This window comes from Polistes canadensis, unplaced genomic scaffold (assembly GCF_001313835.1).
Source record: "Polistes canadensis isolate GaletaPanama2010 unplaced genomic scaffold, ASM131383v1 scaffold_58, whole genome shotgun sequence".
Classification (NCBI taxonomy): Eukaryota; Metazoa; Arthropoda; class Insecta; order Hymenoptera; family Vespidae; genus Polistes; species Polistes canadensis.
Window position 1 is genome coordinate 714,930 of NW_014569605.1, and position 14,960 is coordinate 729,889.

Consider the following 14,960-nt stretch of genomic DNA (forward strand, 5'->3'; position numbering starts at 1 on the left):
ATTTATATTATTTTATTTATCAGTATTATATGTATATTATCTTTATCTTTCATTATTTACTCTGATTATGTAACAATGGGTAATTCCCGTAAATGTTTGAATAAACAATAAACAATGAACTAGAGAAAAAGGATTTAAAAAAAAATAAACTATGTAAAATCTAGGAATATATGTTACGTGTTTCTTTATATGTAATACATACGTGATAATATTTTGGAATTAAAATATTTTAAAGACAAATAAGAACGTATTTAATAATTTCAAGTTTATTTATTCATTGTCTACAGTGACATATTTTATTATATACTCATTTACATGTTAATTAAAAATCAATATCTACCGTCTTTGTTGTTATTCCACATACCTGGGATTCACAAAGAATTAAATATATTTTTTTTGCACAATTGTACTAAGAGATATTTATATGAAAAGTTATTTTTTTTTACAGCACTGTTTGTAATTTTTGTATTGCTGCTAGACATGTGCGTATGAAATGATTTTTGAATTACAAAGGAATTGAACATTATGAAGTTTACAAGAGTAATATAAAATATACATTTCAAATATACCCTTATCCCACCAACAAAAAACCGAAATGTAACCATGTAGCGAAACTCTATTTGATATTTAATTGCATTTTGGTTTTCATGAGAGCCACTAAAATCTTGATCATATATTTTTTGTATTATCTTAAAATAAAGAAATTAGCTCTTAGCTTTAAAAAAGAAAAAGGAGATGACAAAAGATGACAAAAGACGACAAAAAACGAAAAAAATTTCAACTTATGCAGTTTTCTTAGCTCGTACAGCTGTGTCTTAGAATAGCTTGTAACTAAATACAACATTATTCATCGTGATGTACAAGTACTATAATCATACATTTCTGTTTCTTCCACGATATAAAATAAAACTTAATATTTAACTATCGTACGCCAAGTTATCAGATTTAAAAGACAATTATATATAAAGATAATAATGTACGTAGAAAAGGGTATGAGTGAAACGTACTGTTTTTTAGAACAATTTATCCAAGATAATTATATATCCACTTTCTCACATTTTATCTTTACATCTTGTTTTTTATTATTACTTTCATTATCATTTCCCTCGATTTTTTCATTATCTCTTTCCTTTTCCTTTCCATGCTGCTGTTGCTGTTGTTTTTTATCTGAATTACGAAAACGATCATAACGGGAATCTTCGTCATCGCTAGATTTGGTTCCAGGTTCAGTCTCTCTTAATATATCACCTAAATCTTTGTCAACGTCATCCCATAATTTGACACTGCTATCGCCATGATAATCATCATCATCGTCCTCATCTCCCTGACCATTTTTATTAACTTTTGTATTTTTTTCCGTTTCATTAGCATTTACTTTTTGTTCGACGATTTTCACACTTTCTATAACATTGTTACTACCATTATTACCAGATAAAGGCTGAATACCACTAGTCGATGTAGGAGTTTCAGAATTCGTTGAAGCTTTCGTGGCGTCAGATGTGTTGATCGTATTGGAATTAGTACTTGTATTTACAGACGACGATGTTTGAAGGTGTATTCTTTCAGCTTCTCTTCTAAGTGCTTTATCGTCATTATCTCGTACATACCTATATATATATATATAGAAACGAAATTTTTCAAAGTAATATATATATATATATATATATTTGTGCGTGCGTGTTATGTATTATATTGTATTATATTATTTTATTTTATATGATATAGCATGATAATATGACAATAATATAATACAATTATTATTTACTTATATCAATTACCGTTTCAGATGACTTCGAGTGGAACAATGAAGCGCCACTGCTCTTTCACTGTTTTCACTACGAGGCAGATAAACTTTACACAATTCGCAAAATTGTACTTCTACGCGTTTTATATATTCTGCTCCCACTTTAATCATTTGTTTATTCTTGGGCTTTTTTTCAGTCTCGCTCACATTTTCACCATCTGTCGGTTTTTCTTTCTTTTTATCGCTACTTTCTTCGTCCTCTGCAAAAGGTACAATTATATTTGCTTTTATAGAGGCAGATTTAGAAAGAAAAAGAAAAAGAAAAATGTAAGAAAGGTTTATATAGCTTACCATCAACATCACCCACTGAATCCAAAGTCATAAAGTTGTCCAGATTGACTTCCTTATCGTCTTCCTCTGGAGCACTGGAATCTGCTTCAGGCTCCCCATTTCCAGTACTCATTCTTTCTTTCCATACGCTTTTCCTCTGTAAGGATAAAAGAAGAAACTCGAGTGTACCTTCGTACATATTTGTAAGAAAATAATAATTCGATAAGTTCGGAATAATTAAAAGGAAAAATTTACCTTTATGTGATCGAGAGAACACATGTGTGTTTCGAAGAGCATTGGCGATCTGAATTGTATACGACAAACACGACAAAATGGTGTTAGGAATCGTTTCATTTGACGATGCGATTCGGACAACTGATGTATAGCTTTGATAGAACGATAGTTTAGTTTGCATATAGGACAGAACATGGTACGAGAGGGTAAAGTGCCGCGAGCAGCATCGCGTGCTTCTACACGTCGTTGTTCTTGTCTTTGTAAAACTCTCATACGTGTTAAAGTAGCTTTGTGTCGAGATGCGATACGTCTCATAGCTGCACTGTGACGTCCAGAGTATAAATGTAAAGAATATTCTTTAAATGTAACACTACGGTGCGCACAGTGTGGACAATTCAATTTGATGAATTTCCTTCCATCACGTCTACTAGGTAATTCCTCCGAATCAGCATTTCTACCATGTTCATTTTTATCATTTTCATCTCTTTCTTCATCATCGCCGTCATCTTCTTCGTCCTAAAGGATACGCAGCAAAAAATACGTTGCTTTAAGATTTTTTAAAGTTTTTTTTTAAGATCAAAGAGAGCGAGAGTGAGAGCGTGAGTGTGTGAGTGCACGAGAGCTAGAGATTTCTCGTAGAAAATGTGACAATTCTAGAGAATATTCCTCCTACCTCCTGTTTCGTATCTTCCTCGTCCTCCTTCACTTCTTCGTCATCTTTCTCTTCTTCATCTTCGGTGTTTTGTCTTTCTCTCTCTTGTTTTTCCTTTTTTCTCTTTTCATCTTTTTTCTTTTTTTCATCCTCTTCCTCATCTTCTTCTTCTTCGTCATCTCGTTCATGTGGCTGGATTTAACAACGTTAGGAAGAAATAGTAGTAATTATACAACGGTGAATTTGAAGAAGCACAGTGTTTTCTAGAGTTTTCTCTTGATTAATTGAGAATTATATATTTTATGCCTGCGATAATATATATCAGGCATCACAGTGAAGAGATTTTTAATTAGAGAAATTACCTTCTCCTCGTCATCCCATGTACTCTTGTTATCATCGTCTTCATCGTCGTCGTCGGAAAACTCAGCGTTAATAGCTTTGGCCATCTCTCTATCCTTGTCCTTCATGCTGCTTCCTGATCCTGACTCCTTTTTACTTCCGGATAGCCTAGTAGTACCGCTACTAATGACAGCAATTGGTTTTTGACTTACATTATTTCCCTTCATTTTGTTCTGGTTCCTTTGTCTTTCGTTTTTAATCACCAATCAAAATTTGTTTTATTTTTTATTTATTATATATATATATATTTTTTTTTTTTTATAGTTGATATACAGCAAATATCGCGGATAGTATTCATTGCTCTTATCCCCCATAATGAGAATGCACTTCGTTTAGCAATAAAGGTCCAACTATTTCAGCCTTTTTGCATTGCCATTGTGCTCTTGTGGTTTCGCATGTTCGCGTGGTCTTAAAATACTTATATATGTATATATATATTAGAAATAACGTTCTTTTACTGCATTTTTATATATATATATATATTTATATTTTTTGTTTATATATATACTTTTTTTTATTTATTTATTTTACTTTTTTTATTTATTTATTTATTTATTTTATTTATTTATTTAGTCACTGCTATGTGGAAGAACGATAAGTAATGACATCATAAAGTACAAGTATTTTTAGTTCTCGTATCAAAAGTAATTACATTGCATTTGGAGATGGTACGCACAGACATCGTATTAATGCGCACCACATATTTATTTTTATGATCAATTCCCTCGGTATTACGACCCTGTCAAAAGTTTGCCTCTCAGCAATATATGTAAACATTTGTTTTCGTGCGATATCATTTGTGTCAGGTTTGTTTTCTTTTACCATTTTATTAATGTCTATATCGTCATCGTGACTCTCAGGTCATTGACATAGCCAGTTCGTGTACTGACGGGTAAGCAAGCAGGCTACTAGGACGGTATTGCGGTTGGTAAGTGACTTATTAATTAGTTACCTCCTGCGCAATTTGGTAGTTGGCACGCGCACACGCTGGATGTAGTCTCGCGAACGCGAACCTAGCAGCTTGCGCCGATAGTCGAGCGAGTGTAGGGTACGCTTGCGAGCCATGATGACGTCCGATCGAGAGCTCATCCGATGAAATCCACCCCCTCGACCGCTGCCGCGAGTGGAAATGCGACCTCTGTAGTTCGAGCTTTGATGCGATATTCTTCCTCGACTAGAGGTATATCTCTGAGTCGGGGGCGCCATCTCGCTAATGCGAGGGGGTGGCGGAGGTGCATAGCTCCGTGAAGCAGAATGACGGTCCTCCGAACGGTGATATGACGAGGCTCGTTCGCTCTGTCTCTTGTCCTCATAAACCGCCGACGATGAAGAGCCCTTATTGTCATCGTATGGTGCTGATGCCGATGAACCACCGTACGACGAGGAGTACCTCTGCGAACCGCTACCGCTACCACCTCCACCCTGCCAAATCAAATTCAATTGTGCTCCTTCCCTTTCTTTTCTTTCTTTCTCCATTCCTGTCATTCTCTCTTATCACATACATACTTATGCGTGTATTTATTTTATTTTATTTATGCATTTATTTATTTCTATATATTTTATATATGTATATATATGTAGTATCTCTCCCCTCTTTCCCTCTCCTATCATTTAGACATATATATATTTTTTGATTCCATTCTCCTAGAAGTATGTTTAATGTCATTTTCAATGATTTACTGATCTAGCTTCCGTAGGTTTTTTCGAGCTTTCTCATATTACTTTTTTGTAATAGCAGGGCCAATCATTTACTTTAAAATCGTCCAACCTCACTACACCCATTCTCGTTGGATCACCGATTTATTATACCTTATAGATTTAACTCCCTAAAGTAATTTCTAAATAACGTTGATGAACTTAATATTGCACATTGCTCTTTTTTTTTTCATAATTTAAACTTTTATACTTTTCCGGAAGTTCAATATATATATATATATATATGTATGTATATATATTGTTTCTTGGTGATTTACGCTCGTTCTTTTCTATTATCTTTGAGAAATATTAATTTATTTGACCAGTATTTATTAGTTTTCTTTGTGATATCAAGTGAATTCTGTAAAATTGTAGATAGAAGTCTTTGAAATAGACCTTTCCAACTTCCTGAAGGAAAGAGTAGCACCATATAGAATAATATTAATAGTAAAAAATCCTTTTCTATTTACTTATTGATTATTTTTTCTCATTTTCTGCCATTTGATTATCATCATATTAATTTGAGAACGAAATGAAACTAATAAAGAGATTAATCTTTATACGATATTATATATACATACACATATATATGTACGTACGTATGTATGTGTATATATATATATTTTTTTTAAATATAACCTTCAGAAGAATGAAATATTCAAGAAAAATATTTGATAGATATTTGATCATTGACACATATGTATATACTTTTATTTTCTAAACCTTTCTGGTATGTCTTAGTTGGGAAGTTTATATATTTCAGATCATGCACAAGTGGATGCGTTGACTTATAAAAACTTGATACTTATTATAACCTTCTCAGTTTTTAGTAATCAGAATCAATATAAGATGCATGTTCTCTGTATTGGAAAGGTCTATGCGTTGCTCAGAGTCAAGAAATTCGCACCTCCTTCAAAGTATATAATTTAGAAAATCTGTCATTTTTTGTGTGTATATATATATATAAGGTTATAGTAGCTTTACTTTGTAGTATCAACTGTTGGAGCAATGCGGGGATGCTGTCAATATTTGATTCAATAATTTGATTTCTAACTGTGCACGAAATTGGTTTCATAGCACATATTGCTATATACAGAGAACAATGCTGATGCAATATGAGCACAATAAAATCCGTATTTCTACATTAATTCGTCTGTTTGCTCAATTATCTTTCATGACTGTGCGTGGATAATAATTTAAGTACCATCTAGGTATATATTTCATCTTTTATTTGATGCATTCGTAGTGTTCCACCAGTAGTGTCCCAACGCAAAAAGAATGGGTGTTCAAGAAGCCGTTGGCTCGTCGCTTGAAAGGAAATTATGACATCTTATGAATACCTTTTCTCCTGCTTTTTCTCTTATAAAATTTTTTTCTGTCTTTTTTTTCTCTTTACAGACGAATGCCCTGAAAATGTTTTTGCAGCTAAATAGAAGCTAATTGTTTAATTTTTCAATATTCAATAAACTTATATTTTAAATGAAAAAACTTTTCAGGACAGTCGTTTAAAGCTATACTACGTTTTTTTTTTTAAATTTCGAGAAACTATTTGAAGACGACCTTTTTAATTAAGGCCGATAATTTCTTCTTGACCTTTAGGAATGTAGAATCAGAATGGAGTAGCCTAAGACTTTTTCATAACTTTTTCACATTATAATTTGTCTAATATTTCTTCATAGTGTACATACCTGATAAGAATCGCTTCTAATCCTTTTACGGGTAGAATCTCCAGAGGAACGATGGTCATCTCTACCAGAATAAGAATCCTAACAAAAACGAATACACAAAAGTGATATTAAAAATTTGATCAAAAATATCTAAATTATATGTATTTATTCTTTACTACTAATACTTACACGTGGGCGTTTGTAACTATTTGAATGTTCACCCCTTCCACCTCTGCTCGAATACCTTTCAGATCCGCCTATAAGAAATAATCGATTAAATAATTATTTAATAGATGCAATTCAATATCCTTTGGTATTAACTAACCTGAATTGTATTTAGAACGTGAATCATAACCAGTGGTAGAATATTTAAATCTACCTCCTCTCGAAGAAGAATAACTTCCTCTATTAGACATATTTCCTCCGGTAGATCCTCCTCCCCAATCGCTTCCTCCTCCACCTCCTCGACCTCTGTATGAACTACCTCCACGTGAACTAAATCCTCGGCCACGAGAGCTCATGGTTGAACTGTCAATAATAAATATAAAATAAATATTATACGAATTATTATTTGTTTCAAATCTTTACTTATAGCGATAATATGTATGTGTGCATTAGAACACTTCTGAGCGCTAACACTAACCTGTATTTGTTGTAGCCGTAACTCATTTTAGTATACCGATGAGTTACAAGCGTCAGATATGATGAAGAATGGTCTACGAACAAAATGAGTACGTATTTATAGAATATCTTGTCTGAAGTAAAGTCAATCAAAATTCTAATGTATAAGAGATAATAAATATTCTTTAATAATATATCCAACATCTCAGCTCTATTGATTATTAATCAATTGTAAGTAAAAACTAAATATATTCCAAATAAAATAGCCAGAGTATAATTCACAAGCTATATACATTGAATCATCTATAAACAATGTATAAAATAGTAATAAAGGTGAATTTAGTATCACAATGCATAACTTGTGCTATCTATGCACATACCAAACGCCATTCTAGGCAACGCACGCGCATTTTCACGTATATGGATGCCGATACATACGTACACGTATGTATACACGTATTATAAACTATAAGCTACTTATAATAATTGAACAATCGAATTTAACAAAATGATTATAATCATTCCAATAAATGAATCATCGTGCTGATGATTACGCTTACAAGATATACGTCATAAAAAATCAGCACCTTCAATGCTTTATAAAGTGTTGCTCGGAATCAAATATAGCATTGGATTAGATATTTGTTGCTTTAAATATATCTACAAGTATATTAATATTTTCACTTAATTTTCAATACCTTTTTATCGTTGAAGTTAAACGTGGATCGTTTTGAAAAGAATTGGAAATCTAATAGCACGCAAATCGATAAGACCGTTTTCGTTTGGCGCGACTAAATGGCTAAATTTAACAAATTCGATATGCGTTTACTAAAAAGAATTCTTTTCGTTAATATATAATAATATTGTTACCTTCTTTGAAATGTGGACCGATCTAGTTGATTAGTAAGTATTATTTGATGATATTTTCGACGAATTTCTAGATTAAGCTCTTCAGAACGTGCCAATGGATGTACTGGGACGTACGTTCGAAAATAAAATGTCTGCCTCTCCAAGTGTAGCGTCCCACCTCTATCCCAGTCCACCGGGGCCACCATGCGGAATTAAAGAATTTAACCGGAAGTAAGAAGTATTTACCGGAAATGATACAAATGAAGTATTAATTTTTTTGTTTTTAATAAATATCGTCTCATTATCGATATCGCAATTAGAAAGAAAATAAATAAAATCATTATGTATTGAGATTGATTTTTATATATATTTTTATTTATTTATACAACTAGAGTTTCAATTTAACGCGTATTATCAAATAGATTTATTTGATAGGTCGGTTAAAAGTTTCGATTGTTTGGCTCGATAAATGAATATATTCAAATTTATATATATTTTTTCAAGGAAGTTATATTATCACATCAAAATAGTTTAGAAAATATACAACATAAACATATACAACAAATACATAACAAATATACAACACATTTTGTTTATTTATGTAAAAAAAATAGAAAGAGGATAAAGGAAGGTATAAGAATAAGTAATAATACACATAATATCAGTCTCATATGAACTTATATTATACACAGAATAGTTCGAAATTCTCACATTCATTATACATTTATATCATCATTTTAATGCTTATTGTAGAAATAGGTAGGCTAATTATTATTTTAGCATGGAAAATATGTATGTATACATATGTACTTAGGGTTACATGTGTTTCTATTGATAATGAACAATTTAATTAAGCAATTGATGTCAGCAGTATGGGCACATTTTCTTTTTTCTATTTTTGTTATTATAAGTTTCATAACGATAATTTACAAAAACATACAAATCTATTTCACTCAAACTCCCTGTGCACATCAATTCTATTTACAGTGTGACATATATTGACACGCTGTATTATTTTTAAGTTTCTTTATTTATCCAAATTAATTAATAAATAATATCTACACAATGGTGCTTGTAGACAATATTTCAGCAGCTGAATGATCAAGGCTAAAGTATTAAATTACATAAAACAACGCCAATGTACAACTGTTAAACACAATTTATGCGAGATCTAATATTTATTAAACAAAAAAATAGAAATATTATATAATCATGTCACAATCATTCTTATCTCGGAGATTCAATTTATGATACAAGATATAACTATTTACATTGATAAAAATAATTTCTGATTTTAATGATTGATTATTAATATAGTGAATAGTAATAATAAAAACTATAAATATTTGGATTACCACTAACGAATCAACAACGCGCTATATGAATATTATTATAGCGCACCTTTAAAAGATGTTTTTGCTATATTTAAGCAATTATTTGTTGTTTGTTTCGAGGGGGATGGAGGCAGAAATTTTTTTTTTTCTTTTTACATATTACCTTTGAGAAAATCTCTGGGATAAAGTAACGTCTCATTACGTATCGTTTCTGCATATTTTTTTTTTCTTTCTTTCTTTCTTTTATGATAGTTACTATAGATATAAAATCACCACACACTTTCATCAATTGTTAGTTTTAAATCTTTATATACTACGGATGAACATTCTGTATTCAATAATGAGTTACACATGAATCAAATATTAATGACAATTTTATGTTTTCTTTCTTTTTTTAACCATCAAGACTATATTCGGCATCCGAGTGCGCTTGAAGATAATTCCCATCATTGGAATGACTGCTATCTTGACAGCAATTTTCTATTACAATTGTTGCAAGTTCTTTGATACGTTCGTATGGCCTTTGATGAACTTTAAGTGCATTTAATTTTTCTATTCCTCCTTCTTTTATAACTAACGAACAATATTTGTGTGCTATTTCAACATAGATTCAAATATTAATAAGAAATTTGTATGTAGCAGAGTGAAAGAGAGAAGAAAATTATTTAAAATAAAGAAAAATATTTTTAGATATACGTACGATAAACATTAGTTAAATTTGCGAGTGCCCACACAGCCCAATGCTGACATTCCGGAGTGTGGTATACATCCAGTAAACGTAAGAGAGGTAAAAATGAACGATAATTAATATTACGTTCTGCTGATAAATCCCATCTTTCAATAGCCTGGACCATATAATCTAAAACTTCATCTCGACTTGGTTTATCAAGTGTCCAAGCTTCAACACCATCGGATGCCATATGTGCAAGTATACCAGTTGCATTATAAGATACCTATTATTTTATAGAATAATAATATATATATATATATAGATTACCTAGTTAATTTATATATATTAATGATAGTAAATTGTTAGAGAACAATAAAAGATTTTTAAAATAATAAAATGTGATACCTCGATGCCATCACTATTGGAACATAATAAGTTGGCAAAAACACATACATATTGATGCTGCATAAGATGTACTCTCAAATAGCTTACTTCAGCAACATTACCAAGCAAACCCATCATGTTTCTCAGTAATTCTTCCTTTCCCGGATATTGCTATAAAAAAAATAATAATAATAATTATGTGTCAAGTGTTTATACTTGTATAGGGTCTTAGAAAATAAATATACATACTTCTACGCATTTAAGAAATAGTACCATTCCTTTTTCATCTAAAAATCGTTGGCAATTTATAGCCGTTTCATCTGTCATATTCCACATTGTTGACCATGCAACTTCTAAGACATCATCAAATATTCCAGATACAACTCTATATTCGACTAATTCAAGCATTGTTTTAACACAACCTAATTTGCCTAAAAGACACTTCTCTTTCCCCTCAACTTGACAAGCTAAAGAGTTTAATAAATATATTCCGATACGTTGTACAAATCCTTCTGGTTCTGCATGTTTAGCAGAATGTAAGAGCACTTTTACTAATGTTTCATAGTTAAACATCTGTAAATAGAAATATTGTTATGTTATTCTCTTATTTTTTATAGATATTTATAGATAGTTTTGTTTATGCAGATACAATAAATATAAAATCAAATAAACATTATAGACGTATGATTAAGATAAAAAGTAAATACTAACTACATCTTGCGGTATGCGAAATTGACATAATGCTAAACAACCATTACGCATCATAATTTCTTCGTCTCTATGGAGACTCATTCCTGTCAATAAAGTGCTTATAATTCTTTTCCTAACGCCTACAACTAGATCTCCCTTCTCTTTCATTTTTACTATGTAAAATAAAGTAGCACTGTAACAAATATTTTCTTAAGTATCAAATGTTATAATATAAGAAATGATATTTGCATTCATTAAAATGTATTACCTTCCAGATATCTGTATGTGTTTATGATATGAATGCTTTTCCATCGCTTCTAATACAGTATGAAGTGCTTGATCCATTCTTTGACAATTTTCATATCTGAATACATGATAGAGATCACTCAATACTTTTTGTAATAATTCTTGTTTGTTGTTCATGCAAACATGAGCCGCTATTAATATTTGATCTTCATTTGCATCTCCTGCTATCTGCATTCATGCCATAAAATTAATGTAATATAATAATAAAACAAACATTAAATTACAATTATTCAATACATACCACTTTTGCTGGTATATCATGTCTTTTACAAGCTGTGTGAGCAGTTCCATAAAGACCTAAAAATTGTAATGGATTATTGATTCTTGATGCAAGACCAGGTATGTCACAAAGAGCATTATTTGCCAAATCTTCTAAAACTGTTTCAAGGGGTCTTTCGGCAACTCCTCTTCCAGCAAGATTAGTGCCTCCAATATCTAGAGAAACTAATTCAGGCAATCCAGTTACTATGCGTCTTAAAATTCTGTTAGGATGCTCAAATTGTCCTTGTATGAAATTGGATTGTGAAATGTCCAAATGCCTAATATATAAGTTTTCATAATTAGAACAATAATTATTTCTTATAATAAGCATAAAAAACTTCTGCATACCTAAGTTTTTTCAAATGGCATATGTTATTAACAAATGCTATCGGGTCGACATTGACCTTTACATTGTACAATGTTAACGATAACAAATTTGGAACTTGATCATAAAATTCAAAGTTCAAACCTTGAAAATGATTAGATAAATCTAAATGAGTTAAATTAGTTAATCCTGCCAAAAGTAAACTATATTCCTTCTCAGGAATACCAACATATCCTAATGCTAAGCGTCTTAAATTTGGTGTTTTAAATACATAGCCACGTTTGTAGTAATTAGAAGAGTTTTCATCTGCAACTAAAAATAATATACGCGTATATAAATATTTAATAGGATTGTTATGGTATTATTATCATACTATTTAATAATCATTATTCTAAATGTTCTATTACCAAGTCTTATTGGTAGGGCAATTGAAACTCCATGAAATACTAGACTACGTAAGTTTTCAGAATTGGCGTTCACATGTTCAATAGAAAGTTCTGTTAAGTCACAGCAATTGGTGAGCTCTAGATCAGTAAGTTTATGCTTCATTAATATTTGAACAGAAGCATCCGTTAAATTACAATTTGTTATTTTAACACGTTTTAGTCTGGTTGCCGTTGTATCTTTGAAAATATTAATGAACCAGTCATCGCTTCCTCCTTTTTTACTTCGTTGCATATGTTCTATAAATTTGTGGCATATTTCTGCAGGGAAGGCAAGTCCTTTGCGTAGAATACGATGACCATGCTTATCTTTGATTGAAATGATATCAAGATTGTCACAAATTAGTTTGAAACAGAGATCAATAAGCGTCTCTGGACCAAGATACTGATCTGAATGATATAGATCATCCAGTTCTGCCATTCTGTATGGCCTTTTTTATTAAATCATATACAATTGTTCATCAGAGCACGCTATATACAATTATGCAATTACACACTACTGTCAAATATGTCAAAACCTATCAGCTGGTAATGCACAAACATCTCACAATTTATTGTCAGTGCTCTAATATTCTTCTAACGATAAATTATATATTTGATTCTATTATTATATACAGTGCTAATAAAATTCACTGTAATGCGTTGGTTAAAATTACTTGATATGATGTCGTTACGTCGAAAACTTTCTAGAATTTTAGGTAGATCGAGCATTAATCGAATGTGTATATACTCACGTTCCGCAATTTTGACATTTCACTTGACTACCGTAGTAACGCCATACTCGACTTTGATCCAAGTTGCACTGGTTGCGCCAGTTTGTACTCTGATGATAATCAAAACTATTACACTTTTTATAGATATTTATTAAAAATTTGATATGAAATTTCATTCTTTATTTTTCTTTTTCTTCTTACGAGTTATTACAAATTTTTCTTTCCAATTATTTATAGTATTTTATTAAATAAGGAAAAAAACATAATCGGGGGTTTACTTGAAATTTTAAACTTTTTTATTAGTAACATTCGGACATTTTTGTTATCTGTAATATTTTTGTACAATAATGTAAAATAATAAGTAATAATATATTAGATAACACTGTCGATTATTATTTCTTATCTATATTGATGCGTTAAAATTTATTGCAAATTTATATTTACTTGTAACAGTTTTATCTGCAATTGGATCTATAAACGTGATCCTATTTGTTAATACAAATAAGGATGAAGATTTAGCTTATTTTTAGATTATTTAAATGTGATGTACAGGTAATCTGATAGAAATCTTCGAATGCCACGTAAATATAATAAGTAATAAAGATTCATTTTCATTTGGATTAATGTAAAACAAATAAGATGTATAAAGGTTAATTAAATATCATGTTACATTAACATACTTTTACACATACCAATTAGTTTTACAAACTAGCCTTCTGGTTTTGTAATCGGCAAAGAAGAAGTTAGCCTAAAAAGTCTCGAAATATAGTAATTGATTTTTAAAATAACATAGGAATTTTTGGACCATCTAGAAACTTTTAGTCCACTCTGTATATCGACATAAACTGAAGCTGTTTTGATACTATACTACTAGATGGCAACAGATGTAACTTTATTGTATTTAATATAAAAACAGTAATATAATTATTATTGTTTTTAAATAATTTGTCAATTTTACAGGTACAATGATTTTAATATATTCTCGATTTTAATATTACATTTGATACTAATTATAAGTAGATTTGAGAACAATACTTGTAACATCTTTATTGTTGTATCCTGTAGCGTGAATTTGAATTGATAGTAAATTACATTTCTCGCTAATTTTTCACTTGTCAATATTAACCTTTTAGATACTACGCGCCACTATAGTGGCTTTTCGTGGTTTTCTAGAAAAACGCTACGAAATTGTATAGTGTGTTCCAAAAACGATACAAGGCGAAGATCTCGTTATCAATGTGAAAATTGTGACGTAGGTTTATGTATTGTACCATGTTTCAAAATCTATCATACTTAATTATATTATTAGTTATTAAAGTGGAATGTTATAGTTAAAGTATGTGTAATATATATTTTTTAAAAATTATGACTTAATCATCAAATACTTCATTTGAATGTTCACGTGCACAGAACAGAATTGCCCGCCACACATTGCAGTGTTATATCAATTGTTGTTCACGTCAGACCCTGCCGTCCAGAGAATAGCCACACGCAGAATTCAGCTGTATCTAAATTTTGAAAATGTTTAAAAATAATTCTTTTTAAAGAGTAATTATACCGATATATATATATTTTCAAGTAAAATACCTGAAAATACGTAATAAATTATAAAGAACTGACGTGATATTGATAAGAAATTTTAC

General features: G+C 30.6%; 2 protein-coding genes across 2 annotated transcripts; both read right to left on the reverse strand.

Moving 5' to 3' along the window:
• Nucleotides 1-250: 250 nt before the first annotated feature.
• LOC106785874 (DBIRD complex subunit ZNF326-like) lies at nucleotides 251-8,391 on the reverse strand. The gene is made up of 12 exons (XM_014746675.1): nucleotides 8,213-8,391; nucleotides 7,365-7,437; nucleotides 7,047-7,249; nucleotides 6,911-6,978; nucleotides 6,743-6,820; nucleotides 4,312-4,781; nucleotides 3,323-3,482; nucleotides 2,982-3,152; nucleotides 2,330-2,824; nucleotides 2,096-2,231; nucleotides 1,779-2,004; nucleotides 251-1,607 (listed from the first exon to the last, which is right to left on the reverse strand). The coding sequence occupies exons 2-12, from the start codon at nucleotides 7,388-7,390 to the stop codon at nucleotides 1,037-1,039; spliced, it is 2,604 nt and encodes an 867-aa protein (XP_014602161.1). The 5' UTR covers nucleotides 7,391-7,437; nucleotides 8,213-8,391; the 3' UTR covers nucleotides 251-1,036.
• A 461-nt stretch (nucleotides 8,392-8,852) lies between these two features.
• LOC106785897 (protein zer-1 homolog) lies at nucleotides 8,853-13,396 on the reverse strand. Its single transcript, XM_014746720.1, has 9 exons — nucleotides 12,569-13,396; nucleotides 12,185-12,473; nucleotides 11,817-12,114; nucleotides 11,538-11,743; nucleotides 11,291-11,462; nucleotides 10,829-11,152; nucleotides 10,601-10,750; nucleotides 10,226-10,478; nucleotides 8,853-10,119 (listed from the first exon to the last, which is right to left on the reverse strand). Exons 1-9 carry the CDS (start codon nucleotides 13,023-13,025, stop codon nucleotides 9,920-9,922), a joined length of 2,349 nt encoding a protein of 782 aa, XP_014602206.1. The 5' UTR covers nucleotides 13,026-13,396; the 3' UTR covers nucleotides 8,853-9,919.
• Between the last annotated feature and the right edge of the window lie 1,564 nt (nucleotides 13,397-14,960).